The sequence below is a fragment of the Protomyctophum parallelum genome, assembly GCF_964188405.1.
Source record: "Protomyctophum parallelum genome assembly, chromosome: 4".
In the NCBI taxonomy this organism is placed as follows: domain Eukaryota; kingdom Metazoa; phylum Chordata; class Actinopteri; order Myctophiformes; family Myctophidae; genus Protomyctophum; species Protomyctophum parallelum.
In genome coordinates this window covers 5,848,885-5,872,752 of record NC_139700.1, presented here as the reverse complement: position 1 = coordinate 5,872,752, position 23,868 = coordinate 5,848,885, and the positions used below count along the sequence as shown (strand labels likewise).

The window sequence follows — 23,868 nt, the reverse complement described above, 5'->3', positions numbered from 1 at the left end:
TTGGTGACACAAAATTGAACAACAACATGAAAGTCCTGTGAAGAATTTCATTTTGCTGTCATCAAATTCTGAAGGATCAAGAGTACGATGTTTCAACTCACTTTCTAATTTGTTGACTTTATCCCTAAGTGATTGACATTCAGCATTTAAAGATTTAATCTGTTCATGTAATGAGGCAATGTCATTTTGTGTTTCCTCTGTCTGCCCAATGCCTGGGACTTCAACAACAGTCTGTACCTCTGCTGTACTTCGATCAGTGATGGAGGTGAAACCAAATAACCTTGGCACGTAGTCAGGATGTAGAGGATCATCACTCTTTTCCCCTTAAATAACAAAAACAACAAAAACATTTACTAGAAATATGATATTAATTTGTTTACATATATGGGGTGTTTTCACATATGTCCTGTTTCAGACATCAGCCTCAAAACAAACTCATCCGGGACGGGCTGCCAAATCATTGTGAGATTATTTTTTTACATTAACCACTGGAACAATAGCATCCCTATTCTGGAGGGAACATTTGCAGAAAATAGCAGATCTACAAGCTCACAACATTGTTGGTGTAGAGCAGGGGTAGGCAGCTTTAACCACGGGTGCTAAGGGTGACCACTGGCACACACTGGAAATGCCAGTGTCTCACTCTAATGCCAGTCTGGCATTAGAGTGAGAGAGGATTAGCCTGCATGTCTGTAACTGTGTACAAATGGAACCAATGGACCCCATTGGACCCCAAATGGACCCTTCTTAGGAACCAAATGGACCTTACAGGTCTGTAACTCTGAGAGATGGAACCAAATGGACCCTTACAGCCTGAGTGTACAAATGGACACATGCAGGTCTGTAACTCTGACACTATGGGTCCATTTGGTTCCATTCGTACACTCTCAGAGTAAGTCCATTTGTGCAATAACAATCAAACGTTATGTGGGTCCTTGAAAAAAACAAACAAAAAAAGTTTGATATTAAACCACTGTAGTGGTTATCAGTGGACTCTTAATGTGTCATATAAATCAGTGTCATACGATATTCTGAGGGAAACCATGGAGACTTAACATTCAGTAACTGCAGGGTGTGTTGATCAATAAGAACATTAACATTAAAGTCTTTCCACGGACTCACGTAACATGTTGATGAGTAATTACTCCTGACCAGATCTCTTTCCGGGTAACGGACTATGTTAATCCACTAATTGGTCCACAAGAAGAGAACTCCGTTAGGTTCGTTTAAAACGGGACATTGTGTGAAAAGGCCCTTTTACATTGAACGTATGGTTTTACAAAAAAAGCAACATACCTGACACAAAGTGAAAGTGGCACCCCCAAATCCATGTAGCCCTGAAACATGACTACATCGGCGAAGTGCAGCGATCCATTTACTTCTTTTTTCTTTACATTTCGGCAGTCTGTAAAAGGATAGCTCCGAGTTCTTTTTTAATCTGTTTGTACAGTCAATCGCACAACGGCTCTTTCCCATTTTCCCAGTTTAGAGAATGAAAACAGCGTCGCAACAGTGAGTTGCTAGGTTGCTATGGACAACAAAAAGTTCTTCCGCATACGAAGACGTTACGCGCATACTCAAGGGAATAAAGCGGCTACGCGATTGGTCCACGTGACCAAAACCACACCACTCCCCTTGCACATATTATTACGCCTTGTAAGAAATAGTCCCGTATTAGATCGCGGATTATAAAATAACTGCAGCGTCGGACGAGTAGAACTTTTTTATTTAGACTGTCTACCTATAAATCTCTTTTATGGAGAAAAAATTGTGTAGTCCCCCTTCCGTGGGAACGGACCTGAACGAAAAGGGACCTCACCACACGGCCTACTGATCATGAGACCACAATGAATGTCAAGTCTCCAGGTCTTCTTCAGAATATGTATGACACAAGTTTGAGAACTACTGGTTTAGAAGGTATTTGTAGCCTCAGGTCTTAATGGGTTAATGCCTTCCAAACTGAACAACATTTGACTGAAGTGACAGAAGTACTGTATGTGGTATGTATTTGGCTCATGCCTACAGGGGAGCTGCCAGCCAGTGCAACCTCCATCAAACAGCAGCAGCCTAGCATCTGTGTGTGAAATGCTTTGCTCAAGCGCACACCTTGACAGTAGTGGTTGACTCAGATTATGTCACATCCCCTGCTCACATTTTCCCACCATGTGCATGTGTTAGCATTTGGACCGAAAACAGCCTAGTCTTCTCTAAGCGTCCCTGTTCAATGCATGGAATAAAGCAAAAATAAAATCTCAAGAGTGAAAATGATTATGTTTTAGTCTGACCAGCTGAAGAAATCATGACATTTCTGAGACCATTCATGTTTCTGGAAGATGCTTCTAAACTTGTATTCTATTGCTAGTTTGATCACTTCAAATGTTTCATCTTAAAACAACAAATGACCGAAAATAGCCAATCTAAAATAGCAGATCTACAAGCTCACAACCCGTCGTGCTGCGACGTGTTGTGAGATGGTAGAGCTGCTATTTTTGGTGCGCATCATGCTTTCACAGAAGACACGCTGGCTTTTATGGAACCCAAATGACTGAAATCGTGGCGACTGAGAATTATTTATTTACAATTTATCCATGTTCAATGTTTGTTTGGTGTTTTGTTGCAAAAAGCTGGAACATTCTGGATGTCAACATGAACGACTGCATCAGGTAAGCCTCTCCAATTGATCCAAAATGCCGGCAGCTCGCCTGGTTTTCAACCAGCCAAGAATTCTCACATGTCTAATGTCTCCGCTCTGCTGGCATTCAAAGGTATGGCACCGCCAATTCCCCATATATAGTCTGATCGCACCCTACAAACCCTCCCGTGCGCTCAGATCAGCTGACGCAGGGAAGCTGGAAGTACCTTCGCTAAAAACTCCGGGACAGCGCTCCACACGTCCCAAACCCTTCTCCCTTCTGGCTCCAAAACAAGCGCAATTTTGATGTATTTGTACTTTACTTGAGCAATTCCAATTTCCAATACTTTTACTTCTACTTAATTACTACTTACTTTGTAGATTTTCATTATGATTATCACATGCATAATGCATTAACCACTTCAGCCAATATACATTTTTGGCCATTTGAAAATAACCGACCTACAAGCTCACAATGCTGTGTGATGCCACCCATTGTGAGCTTGTAGATCTGCTATTTTCAAATTACGTTTAAACATTTGAAAACTTGAAATGGGACATTCTGCATAATGATGAGTGCTTTTACTTTTGGTACTTGAAGTACATTTTAATGCCAATGCTTTTGTACTTTTACTCAAGCGCTTTTTAAATTCATGACTTTTACTTGTAACGGAGTATTGATACTTTTAAAACAATAATGTAAAACAATCCAGTACATTTTCCACCACAGCAAATGCGTACCAGCAGCAGCAGGCACACACGTGGTTAATAAACACAACACCATCATGTAACCCACAATGCATCTGGAAGCAGCTTTTTTCCAGCACGACAACGTGTTTGTTTATGGCCGTCGCTAATAAAACCGCATGTACCTACAGTATACCAATCTATTACTGTTCTAGCTTTCAGAGAGAGAGAGAGAAGCATGCTCTGTATCTGAAACCAATTAAGTGCTACTGCCACATCCGCACACTGCTCCAACAAAGCCTGCCTGCTCCTCCCCTCTCAGTAGACTGTACTGCGCGCACACGCACACACACACACACACACACACACACACACACACACACACACACACACACACACACACACACACACACACATTTTACTTAAATAAAAGTAGCTAAATACTCTGTTACAAGTAAACGGCATGTGTTCAAAAAAAGAAAAAGAAAGAGAAAGTAGTACAGTACAGTACAGTACAGTACAAGTACTGGCATCAAAATATACTTGCAGTACCAAAGTAAAAGTACTAAAACTTTTCCAAAAGGTTCAGCCAAAGTATGAAATACTCTATTGATTACTCACCCCATGGAGACTTGAATTCATAGATATTTTTGTTTGTTTGTTTTTGTCGCATTCCTAAAACAATAATTTGATGACCAGCAGTGATTCCCTATGGAGACACAAAGGAGACTCTTTGTGTCTCTTTGTTTTCCACTTCTAGGCTAGCTAGTAAACCCTGCTTCAGAGAACAGCGTATACATATCATACAACAGGTATAGACACCTAATCAAGTACATATCTGCAACCATAAAGCTTGTGTGTGTGTAGTCTAGTCTGGCTGACACTGTATACGTATATCAGCCCCCTCTGTCACATCCACATTCGATAGTCTGACTCAGTACAAATACCCATTCATTGATAGATAGATATGTTCATATTACAGGTGCTAGATTACATCTATATTAGGTCAGACCAGACAGTGGCCTTGTGGTTTGAGTGTCCGCCCTAAAACTGGGAGGCCAGGGGTTAGATCCCCGGCCGGGGGACTGTAAAAATGAGACCCAATGCCTCCCTGCTTGGCACTCAGCATCAATGGGTTGGATTGGGGGTCAAATCCAACTAATGGTTCCCGAGTGTGGCGCACGCTGCGGCTCACCGCTCCAAGAGAGAGGGAGGGCAGAATCCATTTGTACCGGCCGATGTGACGGTTGGTAAACACTGTCGGCCGGTCCGTGGATAGGTCGGCCGCTCCGTGGATAGGTCGGCCGGTCCGTGGATAGGTCGGCCGGTCCGTGGATAGGTCGGCCGGCCGGTCGTGTTTTTTTTTTTTTTTGGGGCAGGGACCCCCAGGAACCCCCAAATGGTAACTCTGTCATTTCTCTACCGTTTTGGACGGGGGTGGGCTCGTTGGAATCGTGTCGCCCCCCTGGGGGCGTCTTTGGGGGTCTCAAGGTTCGGGGACCCCCAGGGACCCCCAAATGGTAACTCTGTAATTTCTCTACAGTTTTGGACGGGGGTGGGCTCGTTGGAATCGTGTCGCCCCCCTGGGGGCGTCTTTGGGGGTCTCAAGGTTCGGGGACCCCCAGGGACCCCCAAATGGTAACTCTGTCATTTCTCTACAGTTTTGGACGGGGGTGGGCTCGTTGGAATCGTGTCGCCCCCCTGGGGGCGTCTTTGGGGGTCTCAAGGTTCGGGGACCCCCAGGGACCCCCAAATGGTAACTCTGTCATTTCTCTACCGTTTTGGACGGGGGTGGGCTCGTTGGAATCGTGTCGCCCCCCTGGGGGCGTCTTTGGGGGTCTCAAGGTTCGGGGACCCCCAGGAACCCCCAAATGGTAACTCTGTCATTTCTCTACCGTTTTGGACGGGGGTGGGCTCGTTGGAATCGTGTCGCCCCCCTGGGGGCGTCTTTGGGGGTCTCAAGGTTTGGGGACCCCCAGGAACCCCCAAATGGTAACTCTGTCATTTCTCTACCGTTTTGGACGGGGGTGGGCTCGTTGGAATCGTGTCGCCCCCCTGGGGGCGTCTTTGGGGGTCTCAAGGTTCGGGGACCCCCAGGGACCCCCAAATGGTAACTCTGTCATTTCTCTAACGTTTTGGATGGGGGTGGGCCCCTTGGAATCGTGTCGCCCCCCTGGGGGCATCTTTGGGGGCGACACGATTCCAACGAGCCCACCCCCGTCCAAAACGGTAGAGAAATGACAGAGTTACCAAAAGAATCCGGCCGGCCAACCCTTAAAACGACCGTCCGACGGTGTTTACCGGCCTGCACGTCGGCCGGAACAAATGGATTCTGCCCTTGCTGGTCTTTATGAATACATTTATTCATTTTTTATAAATGTTCACTTTATTATTTTTTCTTTCTCTTAGTTCCATCCATTCTTTGCCATGCCTAACGCATTGCTTCTATGCCACCTGAAAATCCCCATTGTAACTACTGTCAGTTAATATCCTTTAAGTTTAAAGGAGAGGTTTTCACTCCTTTTCATATCGAGGTCCATTATTTATTCTGCATTTGAGCCACGGACCACCGTTAAATTAGATTTAGCCTTGCAGACCCGAAACTAAAGTGTAAAATGAAACCAAATGGACCCTTACGGGTCATAAAGGCAAGAGTAAGAGTGAGCGTTAAAGTTCTGTAAGGGCCCATTTGGTTACCAACTGGGGACCACCTGGAACCCCCTCAAGGACCACTGGTGGTCTTTGGACCACTGGTTGAGAACCACTGCTTTCTCTCTCTCTCTCTAGGTCGTCCTCAGACGAGCCTTCCATCGTCGCTTCCAGTCATCCCGGTTCTCCATACATCCGGCCAGCTCGTTGGTGTTTTGCACTCCTGCATCTTTCTTTAGTACATCCACATATGTTAGTATGGGACGTGCTCGTGACCGGTACCCATGTGTTGGTTCCCACAGGACCAGTTTGCTGGCTGGCAGCTCCTGGTGTCTTTGGCAGTATCCTGCAAGTCTCATTCTTCTGGCTGCTATTTTGTTGCTCACCCTGAATATTCCAGCATACAGATTCTCGTTGGTAACATGTGTACTCTTGCTGATGTTGAGCACTATACGTAACATTCTGGTGTAGCACCCGTCTAGAGCATAGAGTATATATATCTATAGAGAAGACACCCGAGTTCTCCTCCCATCCACTTGCATTAAGTTGCTCAAAAGCGCATGAGGCGGATTCACTCCTCCTTCCTGGTAGGAACAGAGTGCATTCTGGGACGGATTGCAATGGTGAGTGGCCCCAAACACATGAACGCGCTGCCGTTGAACGCGCACGAGCGTCGTCCGTCGTGAACGTGTACAATGATAGTCAACGGACAGCGCGTTCATGTGTTTGGGGCCAGGCTGCAATACCTTCATTCGGCCACTATGTCCATTTCGCCTCAAGATTTCCTCTGGGTGCCGTCTCTATAAATATATATACTCTAAGGTCTAGAGCCTTCTGCAGGGTTGGCTTCAGGGTCCAGCAATAGCATTCACTGCCATATACAGTAGGAGAACAGATTCTACCGTCGCGTGGAAGAAGCTGAGTTTGATTTGTCGGGGGAGGTTGGAGTTCCATACACTGGCCATGCCATTCAGGGCCCTCAATGCAAGTGCCTTCCTCACTTTTAGTTCTTGCTCTGTTGGGTTGACCCATGAGCCCAGGTACTTGAAGTCATTGACTTCCTTCAGAGCAGTGCCCCCTGTTGTGAGAGGTGGATGTTCCGTTTGGATGTTATAGGTGATCACTTCAGTTTTCTTGGCATTCAGCCGAAGGCCAACCTTGGCACACTCTGACTCCACTCTGCTCAGAGCTCCTGTGCTTGCTCCACGTGGTTGGATAGCAGGCTGATGTCATCCGCGTAGTCTAGGCCTGTCAGCACTACTGCCGGGTGTCTTCTTGACCTCCTTGGTGTAAGAGTGAGGCCAAAGATCCTGCTCTCGTCCACTGATAGGCCTTCCTGAGCGTGTAGTCCAGGACCATTACAAAGAGGAAGGGGGCTAGGGTGTCTCCTTGCATTACGCCAGCCAGGATGTCAAACTCCTCACTGTCGCCATCTGGGGTCACCACCTTGGCCCGTGTTCCTGCATATGTACATGGTCTCTATTGCCCGGAGCAAAATATGACCCCCCCAGTCAAAAACTTGTGTGTGGCTTTGAGCGAGCGTGCCACACACACACACGCACGCACACGCATGCAAACACACGCGTTCCCACCTCATCTGGGCATGGACTCATTGGACTGTCAACACTTTGGCAGCCCTGTAATCAGAACACCTGTACTTGTTGTGCCTATCGAGGCTATTGGTTCAGGGGAATATATTTTATTGCAGTGAGAAGTTTTAGCAAAGACATACTGGGAAAAGATTATAGTTAAATTATACAGGTCCTTTCGGATGAATGTTTTTTACACCATTGCAGTTACATTAACTCTGAGGCTCTTACTGTGCAACTACACGTAACCATCTACTGTAGATACTGTACTGTGCCGTATTAACTGTCTACTGTAGATACTGTACTGTACACTACGCAACTGCTCTGCTTCACACTGCAAGCCTGTTCTTCTGAGCACGCCGTGAGGAGAAAGAGAGAGCGCATTTAAAACTTCCTGGTGATTCACTGGAGACACACACACACACACACACACACACACACCACAGTGAGTTGATTTCAGCATAGAGAAATGTGCTGACCTGCGCGAAGCAGAAGCCAAGAGCAACAAAACACCAAATACAAACGCTCTCCTCTCTGAGCGAGCGAGCGGGGTACTTTCCCTTCACTGCTCACACATGTTGAAGCAGCAATAAGCAGCATGCTGGCCTGCTCTGCTCTGCTGTGCTGTGCAAGGATTGCTGTGCAAGAGAGAGAGAGAGACGCACACAGAGGAAGGCAGAGCAGCAGTTCCCAAACACTGCATGGACTCGGGGGCCCATCTGTGGGTCGCGGAAAACATTTTTATGGGTCCCGTTATTTATTTTTGTTTCCTATATTTTGTTTTTAATTGTTATCATTTCAAAACATTTTCAAAAAACATGGCTGAAAAAAGCTAAAACTATCATGAATTAATTTTTCCAGTAATTCTATGAAGAAATCAAAGAATTTCTATACATTTGATGTGTTTAAGTGATTAAGAATAAGTAGCCAACCTACAACGCGGGACCCTAGTTTGGGTCCCAGGCAAGGCATTTACTATGAAATCATATACATTTCCCATCAGTCAGTCACTAAAAATCCCCATACATGGGAATGCCCCCATAATGATGCCCAGGTTTCGTGACATCACGTGACATCATCAGGGATGTCTCGCAATAATTTGTTTACTTTTCTTTCTCTCCCACTCTGTCTTGATCTCCTCTCTGAATATTCTTAACCCATTCTGAACGGGAACCCCTTTTGGTGTTAGCATTATGTTATGCTTTAGCTATTGAAAAATAGCAGGTCTACAAGCTCATAGCGCGCCACCGAGTGCCGCGCTACGAGCTTGTAGGTCTGCTATTTTTGAAAAATCGTGAAAATATTTATTTCAGAAAACTGGAGGATTTAGAAGATTTTAATTTTTTTTTCAAGGTCAGGCTTAAATGCGTTATTTGTTTGGCTCTTCTTTGGCCGCGCCTCCTCTTCTCTCTCCATGACTATTCCAGATGTGACAGTACAGTAACAGCATGTTTATTATAAACAACTATCCTCACTGGGATGGGATCCCCCCCCATTTCCTTCCTCTTCCCTTCCTTTCCATCCCTCTCCGGAACTATCTTCCCCCCCTCTCTCCTTCCCCCCCATTTGCGTCACCTTCTATTACCAAAAATGTACTTTTTAGCAATGTACATGAATTGGTAAAAACATTTAAAAAAAGTTAATTACAAGTTAATTAATTACACTGACAAAGGCTGGATAGCCAAAACGTTTGTCCTTCATTGTAAAGACATGGAGAAGAAATCATTAAAAAGTTAACTCATTCTGAGTACGTCCCATCATCAGGTTTGTGAATGATATTGGTGTGAATAATTACTAAAACATCTGATCTTCTGTGCTTTTCAGGGGGTTCTTCAACATTATTTTGTCAAGCAAGATAACCTACAGTATATTTTAAAAGGATGAGCGTCAATGTCTTAATTAAGCTGTTTACACTTTGTATCAAAACGCATCTTGAGTAATCAGATTGCTATCCGATTGCGTCTAACCACTTAAAAACAATGTGTAAACGTGTAGACAGAGACCTGACTTGATGTGGTCTGAGCCATCTGATAACAGTCTATAATGTGAACTATATGTGGTTACAGACGATCAGATTACTCATTATTCTGATTACTCAACACACATTTTGTGTCCTGCTTATACAGTTCCGCTTTGACTCTATTTACCGCATATACACATGCACAGAATCCCTAGCGCGTGCGCGCACACACACACACACACACACACACACACACACACACACACACACACACACACACACACACACACACACACACACACACACACACACACACACACACACACACACACACACACACACACACACACACACACACACACACACACACACACACACACACAAACGTGTTGATGGTTGGTTGCACATCTAAACCAGAGCTCTGACAGTCCCTTATGTTCACACAGTGTAAAACAGGATTGATCACACAATCTGCCTACACATTACACAATAGCACAAAACGAATCTAAACGTACTTTTGGAAACTGGAGAAAAATTCTGGATGGAGGTAATCAGGGCGTATCCAGATTGCCCTTCAATTTGGATGTTCACATTAGGAGTGTTGCCAGTATGGATTAGTTACAGGTATGACCTTTATCTGACATAGGCCGTGTTCTACCATTGCCAGAGTCGATTTGCATTGACAGAGATTACAGATCTGCCATTTTCGCCAAATATTAGCTCCAGAATAGGGATGCTCTGGTTCACATGCCATGGTTAAAGTGAGTAATGTCACGCTAAAACACTGAAACCCAAATACCCTGAAACTAATGCATGCACAGTAAAGTCCTCTATGCTAATTTATCCATTCAGGCAGGCAGGTAGACAGGCACGCAGGTAGACAGGCACGCAGGTAGACAGGCAGGCAGGCAGGCAGGCAGGTGCGGGCAGACACAGACACACAGAGACACGGACCCACACCACTGATTCTGCCAGTTCCTACCTTGTGCCAGCATGAGCAGTGTGTGTGACAGGGTTGACAGGAGGGCTGCTGGGGCATGTAGGCGGTGTTGGCATCAGGAATGGCACAGGTGGCAGGACACAGCGACGGATGGGCTACAGACACAGTTTGATGGTGATGGTGGTGATGGTGCTGCTGGGCATAGCAGACAGCCGTTCGATCCCCACTGGGCCCCGCTGCCTGGCCCTCTCCTCCCCCACCGCTCACCTATAGGGGCGGATGGATGACATCGCTCTAATCCACTGTTTCCCAAACAGTGGATCGGAACCCAGTTGTGGGTCACGACTCGAGTAAAAATCCCATTTTCTTTTACTTCTACTACTTGTAGATCTGATATTTTCACTAGTTTGGGCAAACATCTATCTTTTGGGTGTTGACCTGAAAAGTTTGGGAACCACTTATTGTGACAATAAAGTTAATTCCGATTCAGGATATGAACTTGGCTCCCCCATATCTTACAAGTATGATCGAACCCTACAAACCCTCCCGCTCACTCAGATCAGCCAACGCAGGGAAGCTGGAAGTACCTTCACTAAAAACGCCGGGACAACGCTCCACACGTCAGAACTGCAGCATCACTCCCAATCTTCCGCCGTAGTCTGAAAACCCACCTTTTCAGACTCCATCATGGCCCGTAGTACTTGCCCTAGCACCTTAGATAGCACTTTATCTAGACTTAGATAGCATTTTAGACAGACTTATAGCATGTTATGTAGACAGCACTAGAATTGCATTTTATGCAGTCATAGCACTTTATAGTACATAATATGTATAGTATAATATAGTATAGTATGTATAGTTTATATAGTTTCATTATTATAGATACTCCACTGTTACGTTCTTAGCTTACGCATGTTTCATGAAATCTACTTTTTATGTATGTGATGTTGATCTTTTTATGTACCATGCTTTTTGTTATTGCTTAATGTAAATCGGATTAAGAGCATCTGCTAAATGCCTAAATTGTAACTTTATTGTCACATCACAGATTTGCAGGTGTAAGAAAAAGCGTGCGCTCAATCGTTTTTTTACATTTGTTGTTTCTATGAAGAGAAAATAAAACGATGGCAGGGGGACAGCCGGGGAGAGCAAGGATGAACATGAATCAAACCATAAAAGAGAATTAACCACTTTGAAAAAATAGCAGATACACAAGCTCGAGCTCGTAGATCTGCTATTTTTGAAAGATCGTGAATACGTGTGCAAATCTTTGAATATATATTCTTTCACAGCAAACGTTTTGAACTCATATCTTTGCTTCTGGTATCAGAAACAACTATAGGCCTACTGCTCAGCCAATTAAGAAGCATCCCCTTTGGTCAAGGTCAAGGGCGATGTTAGGTTTCTTGTCTGTTAGTTGTCTTCAGGCTGTAGCAGTGTAGTCTACATTCGTACCCCTCTGCCGACCCAAGTTGGGTCTCACTCATTGGAAAGTGGAAACTAAATAACTACTGCTCATATCCAGAGGGGAATCCCCCTTGCCCAAAGGAGATATTAACCCATTTTGTCATGCGTCTGACATTTTCTATGTCAGTGGTACTCAACCTTTTTAATTTCAAGGACCCCCATTGGGCCACGGACCCCCCCCATCTCAAAATATGTAGTTCCAGGGACCCTTCAGAAGCCAATATTTCAGTTAAAAATGTTCGCTCTGAAATATATTTTCAAAGATCTGTGCCACATTTTCACGACTTTTCAAAAATAGCAGACCTACAAGCTCGTAGCGCGCCACTCGGTGGCGCGCTATGAGCTTGTAGATCTGCTATTTTTCAATAGCTAAAGCATAACATAGTGCCAACACCAAAAGGGGTTCCCTCCCAGAATGGTTTAAAGCTTCCGGCCCTCAGGCAGGGCTACTTTAGTGTGGTTATGATCAGAATAAGGATCTGGTATAGACAGGGCAGGCAGCCAATGAGATTGAGTGACCTCAGAAAATAATAAAGAACCTTCCAATTATGCACATTTATGTCAAGCCAGCTGCGGGAAAATATAATATCATATATGCCAAGAATTGTGACATCTGATCATGGCTTTATAATCTTTATGGTCAATAAGGTTCATATGTAGAAGTGCTGGCACCATAGTTCAGATGATAATTGAAACAGGCACTAATCATTATTTTTTTTCCTTTAACCCCTTCAGCAACAAAGGTGACAGAAGTGTTGCAGCCTAGTAGCAGTTAAAGTAGACTATTTTAACCTTAAAGCGCCGACCCTTCTATTGAGATGTGTGCTCTCTCTCTCTCTCTCTCTGTGTCTCTCACTCACCTGCAGTATGTCATGTATCTGGCTGAGCTCCTGCCTCAACACCTGCTTCTGGTGGAAGCTGAAGGCCGGGTGGTTGGACGCCATGGTGAACAGCAGCAGGAACTGCTCCTCGGTCCGCCCGTCGCTGTTGAGCGGCAGCCCATAGTTGTGGATCACCGTGTCGACGTGCGTGAGCGTGCGGTACAGGACGCCCGCGGCCTCGCGGTTGTCCGAGCCGAGCAGCGCCAGGGACACGAGCAGCCTGCTGCGCACCACCTCGTCCGTGACGTCGGTCAGCCCCGAGAGGTCGGCCGGGTTGTTGGCCCTGATCTCGGCGTCGCGCAGACTGTGGTAGTCCTTGCGGGCCAGGTCCTCCAGGCAGGAGCCCAGGAAGCGCAGCTCCACGGGCACGCACAGGTCCAGCAGGCCGCACAGGAACTCCGCCCGGAGGGCCGAGGACAGCGAGGAGAACCAGCGGTACACGCCTTCCCTCTGGACCCAGGAGCTCCGGTTCTCCACCATCATCGCAGGACCAGGTCCACTACATTTACAGCGGCGGTGTCGGTGTGTGATAGCCTATAGCCACGCGACGCGTATAGGCTTTGGTTTAGCTTAAACAAAAACAAAAAAAAGGAAAATCAAATGTGTGGTGTAGATAGATTTAGTGGAGGCTATTGTTTGAAAGTAAAACTTCACAACAAAGGAAACGCGTGTCTATACGTGTGCGTAATTGCGCACGCGTGCCGCCGTGCGTGCAATGTGCTACTCGAGTGCCCAAAGAAAACGCAGCGGCGACTTGGTAAAAACTCTCACCTGAGTAGTAGGTGAACGCTGTGAAGTTTTTCATTGGATAAACATGCCTATATGTAGCACAATTCATCCTCATACAATTATAATAAAAAGGGAAATAGGAGAAGCGAAAACGGTCCCTTTGTTTGTGGAGGAGCAGCGGAACGCGGCACAGGCCGCCTTTTAATAACATCCATAGTCTGTCCAACAGCTCGCATCATCGTCCCAATATCATCAAAAAGCGTGTTGGTTTTAAACATGAACGACGAGCCACGCAACGGAATAGTCCCCTGCTGTCTCTCTCTCTCTCTCTCTCTCTCTGTGTGAATGTGTCAGACTGTCAGACAGACCATACCCTCCAGCCAGAACCCACGTCGTCGTCCACGGTCTTTCCTGGAGGAGCAGAGTGGAATAAAAACGCGCCGTTTCATTCCACGCGGGGTCATTTATGACTCAAACATATCGTTCTGTTCCACCACGTTACGGTCTGGCTGGCTGCGGCGCTTCTCCAAAATCCCACTGCAGGGAAAAAATTCCTCCTTCCTGACTGTATATATTTAGGTGATATCCTAAATCCTCATGGTTTCGGCATGAACTTGTGAGGGCACCGCGTCGGCAATAAACAAAGCCATAAAGCCCTATTGCCTTCAACCGATACTACTACTACTGCCTGACTGTGCTGCTGGGTTAAAGTTTAAAAAACAAAACTACTGCAGCCATATAGGCTGTTCCTGCTCCTGGAAATACAAATATAGCAGTCCTTATTGCCGCTCAAGCAGCAAAGCAGCACCATTATGGGAAAACAGCATTGAGAATCATGTTTGTCCAATGTCCATGGTTTAAGTTACTGCAAATCCAGAAATACGCCCCCTTCTTCATTCTGCCATGGAAAAACAGCTGTGTATAACATTATCCCTTATAACTCTGCTCGTCAAAGCGGCATAACGTCTAGAAATAGCAGCTCTGATTGGAGCGAAGTCTTGTCTGTATCTACAGCTTCTCCTATGATTGGCTAGGGAGCTGTATCCGATGGCCTGCTGCTATTTCATATGTTTTTCTATAGCGCTCATGCACTTTTTTTTTTTTACAGTCAGCAATCCGTTCCATTTGATTGGATCGCTTTGTGTGGTTACCGATAGTGGGTTATTTTTAAAGGTGTCAAAGAGCATTTTGGGGACACCAAACTAAACTTTCCCCAAACAAAGTCACACACTGACTACTGCACAGCAAAGAATATAAAGGGAGACAGTTCACCAGACCAAATACAGTTGGAACTTGGAACTGGGCGAAGATAAAGGTAATTCCATGTCGTCATTGTTGCAGATGGTGGCGCCAAAGACTGCTTAAGTTTGCAGTGAGATTTGAACAAGATAAACTAGAGACATTTTTTAGTTTAGACAGTTTTTGGTTTAGACTAGTCATTGGTTAGAGTTAGACCAGTCATTAGTCCTAACTACAACCTAACCTATCTCAAACCCTCACCCTAAACCTAACCTCCCACGGGGGTGCACACCTAAACCTAACCTTAACCCATGTCTAACCAATGATTAGTAAACTAAGTATGCATCCCAATGAATCCAATATTTTCAAACTTCATTCCCATCGGAAAAATACTGTTCAACAGCCATAGATGTAATCTTTACTGTTGTGAAAATATACCATCTTGACTGCCACCTCAAATGTCCTCCAATTCTCGGATCTTGTAATGAACATGTTGGTCCAGTAGATGACACTATAAGACCTTATATGCACGGTGAAAACATTACATCGATGGGGACTTATAGTTAGAGAAAATTAGCGAAATGTGTGGCAAATCTGCAAAAAAAAATGCTTACCACTAGCTTTCTTCACAAATGTGTTCATAAAGGTGGCTACTATAACATATAAATGTGTTCCAACCCAACTCCCTTGGGAAACTTTGTGACAGCTGCTGAAAGTTGGGGTTCCATTAACAAACAATATAAGGCAACATTTCCAAAATGTCATTATGCTTTAAGTAACATGTGACATGTCAAACTAGGGGGTTTTCATGATGCTGAATCCATTCCAAGCATTAGTTTTGCACGAAAACACTCCTTGGGCAAAATTCGGCCATAGCCACTTAGCCCAAATGTGCTGACCTCATCACATTTGTGATGACGGCTATGGCCATTTTTAGGCCAAATCTTGGTGATTTGATTTCTTGAGTTCACCCCCTGCTATCCCTCTCATTGAGAAGTTAGGTCTCTAGAGATAAGCTCCGCCTCTCTACCCTGGCCCCACCCCTCTTGTGACGGAGGACAGTTCAAGCAAGGTTGCTATAGTAACTACCCCTCCCTCCCAACCTGGCCTGTTTCACTTCCTCCACATCAGGGATGCTCTCTCTACCATGCACGCACGCACACACACACACACACACACACACACACACGCACACACAAAGTGTAAAAAAAGAAAAAAAAGCCTAAAGAAACGACAAGACTCGGTCGATATCTTTCAAACACTTTCATTATTTTCTCCACAGAACTCAAAAACAAAACAGAGTAAGAAGAAGTCTCAGGAAAGTAAAAGGATGAAAAGTAAGAAAGTTAAAGCAAGGAAGAAAGGATATTAAACCTAGAGTAGGAGAGAGAGGGAGAGAGAGAGAAGGAGCTGGGCATGCTGTAGCATGCTGCAGAGTAAAAGGGATGTGGGTGGGGGGGGCGTACAGTACAGGGCCTGTTCATCACACATCGTTTTGACCTGAAAATAGCAGACCTACAAGCTATGAGCTTGTAGATCTGCTATTTTTCGATAGCTGAAGCACAGCCTGTTGTCCATGTTTTAACCCATTTTGACCTGAAAATAGCAGACCTACAAGCTCGTAGCGCGCCACTCGGTGGCGCGCTATATTGCACGCAGCATTCGTTCTTATACACTCGTGTGAATATGGTCAATAGAGTATCGTCTCAACCTGGGACCCAGGCACAGTGTAAAGTACTTTATTCAGAAACCTAATCGGAAATAATCCCACTGTAAATCATAAGTGTTCATTCCCAAATAGAAAGAGTGCCAGCGTGTGCCCTGTACAGCACCAGAAACGCCGTCAGTTCCTGCTCTTCCAAGTTGTTACCGATGTTACATGGACACAAAACGCACACACACACACACACGCACACACACGCACACACACACACACACACACACACACACACACACACACTCACACACTTTAACGACTAACTCCGCAAAATATTGCCACTCCCAAAACATTCAAAGTATTTCTGCTTTCAGAGCTTTGACACACAAAGGACATACATACATCATAATGCATGCATTTTTGTACAGTATAAATTTGCTTTACAAAAACAAGGCAGGTGGCTTTTTTCCCCCCTTCCCCCCCCCCCCCTAGACATCTTGCAAATACAATATAGCTAAGAAAAAACGGTTGGTTGTCTCAGTGGACACAGAGGTACGTTTTGGGAGTGGCAGGAGCTTGTTTTGCATCTTCTTGTCTCTGTTCAACAGAACAGCAGTGCATTAGCTCCATCCTCAATCTTTGGTTACCCGGGAATATATGATAGATGTACGACAAATAACAATATGTAGGTATTGTTATTAAGGAAGATAATAAAGAAACAACGGACTAAATCTTGATGAACGTGCGACTTCCTCTTCAACCAATGTTGCTTTGGTGTTTTTGTCCAAATTGTGAAGCCCACGCCCGTGGCCTGTGGAGCTTGTAGATATGTTTTTTTTCCAAAAGATTATTATGGATTTGAAAACTTGTGAAATGGGACCTTCTGCATAATGAGTATATACTTTCTACTTTTGGTACTTTAAGTACATTTTGATACCAATACTTTTGTACTTTAACTCAAGTACATCACCTTTACTTGTAACGGAGTGTTCTACATTGCAGTATTGATACTTTAACTTTTTCCACCACTGGGAGAGAGAGAGAGAGAGAGAGAGAGAGAGAGAGAGAGAGAGAGCATGAGTCATCGGGCGGTATTAGTGGGCAGCAGGAGAAGGATGAACAGTGACAGTGTCCTGGTGTACTTGTCCTGTAAAGTTCACCAGCAACATGAAAGGCCACTGAGCTACTGGGAGACCCCCCCCCCCCCCACACACACACACACACACACACACACACACACACACACACACACACACACACACACACACACAGCCAGTGATCATTTTGTTGACTAGACTAAAGACTAAAAGATTTTGATATTTAGTCGCTAACACAAGTTTAAGACTAAACCATTTTAGATGACTGAAATAGGACTGAAACTAAAGGGTTTGTTAAAAGACAAAATCAGAATTCGCTGTCAAATTTAACAGACGCACACGCGCGCACGCACACACACACATGACACACATGAGAGGAGACAACAGGAAGGATAGCTGCTGTGAGGAGAGAGAGAGAGAGAGAGAGAGAGAGAGAGAGAGTGAGAGTTGGTAGATGAAGAGTTAGAGGGACATGGATTAGAGGAGACCACAGGGCGGGGGGTGGGAGGGGTGGTTGTAGGGTGGTGGCGTGGCGACTATAAAGGAAATGATGTCATTCAAAGAAGAGCAATAGGTCGTCTTCCATCAATCTGTTCTTCCCTAAAGTGCCAGATACCCAGGCAGCATATAGTGACTGCTCTGAGTCACTCCACACGCACACGCGCACGCACACACACACGCGCACACACACACACACAGTCACACACACACACACACACACGCGGTAACAACACCTGGAAAAGCGAAGGAACCAATCAGTCAAGGATTATAAAGAGGGGTGGGGGGGGGGCCTTGGGAGTGTTATACAAAATGAAGAATATATCCATTAACATATCGTACATGACAGAAAATGAATTCATAAATTCATAAATAAACTTTTTTTTTTTTTTTTAAGTTACAAATCTGTCGAAAAAACTAGGATCTGAGGATGTAAAATGTCTGTCGCAAACAGTCCTCTCTCTCTCTCTGCAGACAGTGGAAGTATAGATGTCTCATTGTGACAATGCACCTGGCCTGGTGCCTGCTGCATCCATAGAGTTATAATCTAGAGGGCCGACAGCCCCGCCCCCCACTGTTCATTTCAATGGAAGTTGCTCAGTGGCGTTTTTTTGTTTTTTAGATTTGACCACCAACCAACATTTGGTTGGCAAAATGTGCTGACGAGCGAACCCCAGCTTTTACTGTTTACTCGTGCTGCATGCACGCCTGCAGTTCCAGCTTTGACCAGTAGGGGTAGCTCGGCGGCTTCAGCGTTGGCCAGGCACTCTGGGGGGGCCTGGCTGCATCTCACCTGGTCCTGGTCGACAAACAGTCCTCTCTGCAGACAGTGGAAGTAGACTCTGCTGTGACGATGCCCGGCTGCATCTCACCTGGCCTGGTAGCTAGCCAGGCCAGTTCAGCCCACTTTGGAATTTGGACCGTTTGTTTTTGTTGTTTTCTTTTGCCCAATCGAGTCCATACGTTTAAACTCATATCAGACCAATTCTCGGTAGACTATGAGCTCTTCTTTAGTCCAGTTATCTGTACTAGCTGACCCCGCTTTTTCAGCTTCTCGGGACAATCTCCGGCCTCGGGTTTGGAACGGGTTTAGCCTACTAGGTAACCCAAGTCGTTGCAGCCTGCAGGTCAGGCTGAAGCGACGTTCCTTTCAGCCCCGGGGCGCTTCAGCCTTCTCTCCAAGAACGCCAAGGAGAGGCAGCGGGTTCATCATATAATATATGAATTTATGGTCGTCATAGCATAGATAGGTGGACTCCGAAAGTGTCAGTAGTGTCTTTAAATAAAAAAGTGGATAAACAAAACGGCCACTGCGATGTTGAGCAGAATCACCATGACGACCAGGATAGAGCTGTAGGCCTGCGTAGGAGAGAGAGAGAGAGAGAGAGAGAGGAGAGAGAGAGAGAGAGAGAGAGAGAGAGAGAGAGAGAGAGAGATAGAGAAGGAGCGGGTTAATAAACAAATATACACATATACCCACATACACACAGCATCCACCATGCAGTCTGAATATACAGTACCTGTGTCGGAAGAAACAGAGCGACGGGTTCTTTACGATGCTGAAATGAGGATCCACACTTTTTTAATAATATAAATTCCCTTCTCCCACTCACTTACCGTAGTGTGTTTTAAAAGGAGGCCAATGATAAGACAAGATCAAATGGTCTTGTGAAATGGTTGATGTGGGTTCTGCACCATTGGGGTGACCATGTGACCCGATAGCTGAACAGCTATAGACAGTAGATTCTATGTTTCTGAGCTGTTTTGAGACGTTCTGTCATTCCAAAACGACTTACTCCTTTTTGTACACAATGTGCAGAATAAAGGAACCTGCTGTTCTAAATTGATTGTAACGTGGATATCAGTTTCACACACAAAAACACTACATATATAATATAGCTCAGGCTATTGGCTATTGTTTGAGCAACAAAAATTGCGTGCTCGTTCCCAGTTACGCAAAAAAAGAGTCGGCGAGGAGCACAGACTTGAGTATCACGATGATGAGTAACGGAAACAAACCCATGTTATTATGAGCTACTTCCTGTCAGAGTTTGGAAGCACTCGTTATCAGTAAAGCAACCTCCTGCTGCCTCCTGCATTGTGTGCTAATTATAAACAGGTGGTACACAATACACATGGGCTGTTGAGTGATAGTCAACGAGCACTTCCAAACTCCAGCACTTAGAAAAAATCTTCTGCAAGGAATTTCTTGACAGGGTGTAGCTCATAACATGTCTACAGTGGATTTTTGAGTGGTGCAACCACTCCAAGGAACAGCAATGTCCGTGTCTATGTGTCTACTCTATGTGTCCGCCTATGTGACGGTAATGAGCACCAGTATGACTATTAGTACCAGTAAGGGCGCTGTTGTGCCAGAAACACAGAGAGAGAGAGAGTGCTGCACTGTTGCCTGCTAATGAGTGCCGCGTTATGAGCTTGTAGATCTGCTATTTCTTTTTTTTTCCTTTTTTTCATGAAAACAATCTTTGAATATATTCAGCAAACGTTTTTTTTAACTCAGAATCTTTGCTTTTGGGGGGTCCCTAGAACAAAAATCCATATCCAATTCCATATAATCTTTGGGGCCCTTGACATGAAATAGTTTGGGCACCGCTGATATAAAAACATAGGTTTTTCAGAAAAATGTGAGGATTTAGAAGACATTTTGTAGGGGGGGCACCACTCAGTTCACACGGGTGTGATTTTTATTAAACAAACACATAATATTGCAGACAAAAGAGGATAATTCAAGCTTTCCGTACAGCTGCAATGTTAGTTTGACGTTATTTAATACAATTAGATAGGACTGTTCTGTTTGGATGAATGGGCTGTCTATGGAAATTGCACCTAGTTAGCACCTTGCTGGCAAGATGGCAGCCATGTGCATATCATCAATACTGCCGCAATCTGGCGGAATCAGGTTAGTAGGACCCAACATCATTGTAATGTACATAATTGGTCACTGAAACATTACAATATGCCCGTCATGTGGGGTCCCCGAGGAAACAAGACTGACTTGAAGTGTACCACGGTGTCAGGCGCGATTCATACTCCTATGTTAGAGCCGAATAAAAGTCGCTTCGGCTCCGTAGAGCCTACAATGTGACGTCATTTGAGGTTCGGGGAGGCGGGTACACCGTCCTAAAGTCGGCTCTTCGGTGCTACTGAGAATTTCTGACGAGCCGAAATCATTTCGGCACTACAGCGGTAAAATAGCAGTATGAATCGGCCCTTACTCTGTATTAACAACAATTGTGCTGTGGTGAACATGTACATTGTTCTATAATGTCATTGTCCTGTCCATTAGTAAAGGTCCAGGTGGCAGAGACGATCTATATATATACCCAGAGCACATCTTTATATACCCTAATAAGCCCGCACACCTTTTCCTGCTCCCATCTTTACTTACCACGTTACTGTAAGTAAAGATATTTCTGGAAGCAGAAAATGGTGTGCAGACTCTTATAATCTTTTATACATTAGTAAAGGTACAACAATGGAACATAAAAATAAATAAATAAATAAAAATTGATATAGCACTTTTCTATAAATACGCAAAGCGCTTCACGTAAAACGTAACCAACAATTATTCAAGAAAACAAAACAATGCTATAAACAAGTACAAGAACAGCACTAGAGCGTTTTGAGCGGGAACCCCTTTTGGCGTTGGCATGATGTTACGCTTTAGCTATTGAAAAATAGCAGATCTACAAGCTCATAGCGCGCCACCGAGTGGCGCGCTATGAGCTTGTAGGTCTGCTATTTTTTTTTAATCGAAGAACGACTAACATAGAAAAAAAGCTTTTTCAGAAAACTGTCAGGATGTAGAAGATATTTTTTGAATCTGACCTCAGGTCAAAATGGGTTAAATGTTTTATCTAGCAGCTTTCCAGCTTTGTTGTAAAAGCGTATGTACGATTAAAGCCTTAGGGCAAACTTTGAGGGGGAAATAAAACAAAGGAGGAAATGGTAGTATGATACTCCCCCCCCCCCTGTGACCCATTATTGAATGCAGTTTAATTAGCCCCATATAAATTGTTCCTCATTACTAGTCTACTCTGTAGTCTAGTCTAGTCTAGTCTGTACATCATTTTGCATATAAGCATTGAACCACAAGCTTAAAACCCTCTTACATACAGTCATCTACCGATAATTGAGGTTATCCTTGATGACTTAAGAATCTTCTTGGCCAACCAGTACAATAACAAGTGTGTGTGTGTGTGTGTGTGTGTGTGTGTGTGTGTCCTTTTCAGGTTTCAATATCTACATGTATACTCAGCATACTGCATCTAGTACTGTATGCAGTATATGCGTGTGGATGTCTGTATGCATACATAAACAGTGTGTGTGTGTGTGTGTGTGTGTGCACGCATGCACACACGTGCGTGCGTACGTGCGCGCGTGTGACACGTGTGTATGTATCCATTTGTGCCTGTTGTCCACACATGCAAGTGTCTGACTCTGCATACAGTAATGTGTGCTGAATTTGTGTGTGCTCAATTTGAGTGTGCGTGGGTACTCACTCATGCGTGTTCCTGCAGATACATGTGTGCTTAAGGTCCACGCGAGGGACAGTATATTATCACAGATGACGGGTGGAAACCTAAGATGTGCCAAACTGTTACTTTTAACGATTCCTTACACGGTAGCACACTGTATGACGAAGCAGGGGTGTCAAAGATAATCGATTCAGCAATGACAATCTGCATAATAACTGCAACGTTACGTGACATAATCAATAATCAAAGCCTAAATGATGCTTTGCCATGCATGCATCATATATATATATATATATATGAATCATAATTAATCGAGTTGAATCGTGAGGGAAGTGCCGATGCACACCTCTATGACGAAGTGCAGGGCATCATTCATAATAATAATTATTGTTAAACATCGGGCATTACTTAAGTACAGTAGTCTACACAATTAGAGAATGGAGAAGAATTGTTATTTTAATCAACGTTTGCCCGTTATCTCTCCTATGGTACCTCATCAATACAGCATGGAATTGTGCACAAAATCTTATCCAACGATAACAATCTTAAGCTATGGTTCTGAGAGGCTAAAATGACCTTTGATGCAAAGATGGTTGAAAACCCACTGTCTTGTTGTGACAGTGAACACAGCGGTGTTCCAGTGAATGTATCCTCTGTGTTCACTTATCCCGCTGTAACTCGACACAGCGTGCAAATGTAGCCAAGCGAGCCAAGTGTTTGTACAGCACACTCTCAGTACACAGTTCATTTAATCAACACTGAGGATTGGACAGTGTGTGTACAGTGGTATCTGTGTACGCTGTGAAGCTGTTAGCCTACTATTGTAACTCTGACTTTGTCACCATCAGGGCGGAAAGAAACCTCGTTTCCTAAGTGGATAAAAAAGGAACCCGTGTTCAAAATCTTCAAATGATCCGGTGGTGTGGTTATTATTTTGTGACAAGCTCTCGCGTTAATAATACGTTCCACATTAGCTCAACATTTATGAAACACACATTTTAACCACTTTAAGTTCCACTTAAAGCAAAAATAGCTGAACTACACGCTAGCTCACGTGCGACATGTCGCGAGCTCGTGGGCCGGTTCTTTTTAACCATTTAGACCTGAGGACGTATCTGCGTCACCTTATAGCTTTTTAACCATTTCAACACTTCTCTCAGAAATAGCAGATCTACAAGCTCATATAGCTCATATATGAGCTTGTAGATCTGCTATTTCTTTTTTTTCCCTTTTTTTCATGAAAACAATCTTTGAATATATTCAGCAAACGTTTTTTTTAACTCAAAATCTTTGCTTTCGGGGGGGGGGGGGGGGGGGGGGGGGGGTCCCTAGAACAAAAATCTT

The 23,868-nt window shown here is 44.5% G+C and overlaps 2 protein-coding genes across 4 annotated transcripts in view; both read right to left on the bottom strand.

Annotated features, from left to right (window-relative positions):
* zcchc14 (zinc finger, CCHC domain containing 14) overlaps positions 1–14,359 on the bottom strand; it is a 45,827-nt gene extending 31,468 nt beyond the window's left edge. For all 3 annotated transcript variants that reach the window (XM_083762515.1, XM_083762513.1, XM_083762514.1), the window contains exons 1-2: positions 12,785–14,359; positions 10,500–10,724 (exon numbers count right to left, since the gene is read on the bottom strand). In XM_083762515.1, coding sequence (XP_083618641.1) covers positions 10,500–10,724; positions 12,785–13,288 — 729 coding nt within the window. In that variant the 5' untranslated portion in view covers positions 13,289–14,359. The remainder of the gene's footprint in view (positions 1–10,499; positions 10,725–12,784) is intronic.
* A 4,854-nt stretch (positions 14,360–19,213) lies between these two features.
* Positions 19,214–23,868, bottom strand: part of jph3b (junctophilin 3b) — a gene marked incomplete at its 5' end in the record, with an annotated part of 48,214 nt that continues 43,559 nt past the window's right edge. Inside the window, one exon of the mRNA XM_083764112.1 lies at positions 19,214–19,384. Within this exon, the coding sequence (XP_083620238.1) occupies positions 19,304–19,384 (81 nt within the window). The 3' untranslated portion in view covers positions 19,214–19,303. The remainder of the gene's footprint in view (positions 19,385–23,868) is intronic.